The sequence below is a fragment of the Sinocyclocheilus grahami genome, unplaced genomic scaffold (genome assembly GCF_001515645.1).
Source record: "Sinocyclocheilus grahami isolate Dianchi unplaced genomic scaffold, SAMN03320097.WGS_v1.1 scaffold20281.1, whole genome shotgun sequence".
NCBI classification, from domain to species: Eukaryota; Metazoa; Chordata; class Actinopteri; order Cypriniformes; family Cyprinidae; genus Sinocyclocheilus; species Sinocyclocheilus grahami.
This window is the reverse complement of record NW_015517961.1, coordinates 1,915-3,259: the sequence shown is the minus strand read 5'-3', so window position 1 is coordinate 3,259 and position 1,345 is coordinate 1,915. Positions and strand designations below refer to the sequence as shown.

Sequence of the window (1,345 nt, the reverse complement as noted above, 5' to 3'; positions counted from 1 at the left end):
GTGTGTGAACGAGAGACAGCATCATCATCATCATCCAGCGGAGGACAAAGACGCAGAAATGGGTCACAGCAGCGGCTGATCTCAGGGTAGGTGTTTGAGCTCAGATCGAAGCGATACTGCGTCTGAATGTGTTTGTGTTCGTGAATCGAATCTTTTTCTCTCCGTGTGATTCTTCGCTCGGTTTCTGGGTTTAGTCGACGCGGATAACGGGACATGTGTGACACTCTTTTGTTGATCGTGTCGATGATTAAACCAGTAATTCATTTCCTGAACGTGACACTCACTCTTTAAAGCAGCTAACGTGGCTTTAGTAATAGATATCTGGGCTGATGGTGGTTTTTAGGTGTTCTGTGTTTCATTAGGGTTGCATCACGATGATGGCCCACACACACCGGACACTCTTCCAGTGATGCTCAGTCTCCATGGCGACCAGAGCAGCATCAGCACCACATCATCATCACAGCACATTACAAATGCATGCAGTTTCTGCATCATGCTGCATTCATCACTCGCTCATGATCTCTGCTTCCGAGCGTTCAGAACAAGTCTGTGAATCCAGAAGAAGTCACGTATGAGAGATGTGATCATTGGTCCTGTTGTGAATGAACGGTCTTGAACAGATAACATGATTGTGGACTGGTTTGCTGTGTGCAGGTCTGTCTCTTCTGCTCGGTGTTCCTCAGACATCACGTCATGTTCCTCGGCTGTGTTCTGCTGCTGTGTGTCCTGCACGTCTGCGGCGGGACCCCGGACCCCGACAGAGAGATGTGCTACTCTCGGCAGCATCGGGACGCCGCTGTAAACACGCGTGTGGCTCTGGATCAGAAGGGGACCGTCATGGTGGCCCGAGCCAAGCTGTCAGAGAAAGACTGCATCCTAACCTGCTGCTCGGAGGACATCGGTTCAGGTGTGACACAAACACACTGCATGAGTGCTGTTCATGCGGCGCTCTGCTGACGAGCTGTGATGTTCTCACAGGGCTGAAGTGTAATCTGGTGGTGTATGAACCTGGAGATCTGAGCTGCCAGCTCTTCCACTGTCCGAGCGAGAGAGAGTGTCCGCTGATGACAGCCAGCGCCGGAGTCAACACCTACAACATATTCAAGGGTGAGCAGAGCCACAGCCACATCAGCAGTCACTGCTCTTCTGATTCAAAACAATGAGTGCTGATGAGGCTGTGCAAAGGATTATGGGGAATGAAGTCAATGACAGAGTGTCAATAGTCTGCAGTGAACCAGGACACTGCAGCTGGTGACCCTGCAGCACAAAACCAGTCAGAAGGGTTAGGGAGATGAATAATTGAGCTTTCCATTGATGTATGGTTTGTTAGGATCGGACAATATTT

The 1,345-nt window shown here is 50.2% G+C and overlaps 1 protein-coding gene across 1 annotated transcript in view; it reads left to right on the top strand.

Annotated features, from left to right (window-relative positions):
- The first annotated feature begins 9 nt into the window (after positions 1-9).
- Positions 10-1,345, top strand: part of LOC107579796 (MANSC domain-containing protein 1-like) — a 2,669-nt gene continuing 1,333 nt past the window's right edge. Inside the window, exons 1-3 of the mRNA XM_016265591.1 lie at positions 10-86; positions 655-907; positions 979-1,107. Of these exons, the coding sequence (XP_016121077.1) occupies positions 694-907; positions 979-1,107 (343 nt within the window). The 5' untranslated portion in view covers positions 10-86; positions 655-693. The remainder of the gene's footprint in view (positions 87-654; positions 908-978; positions 1,108-1,345) is intronic.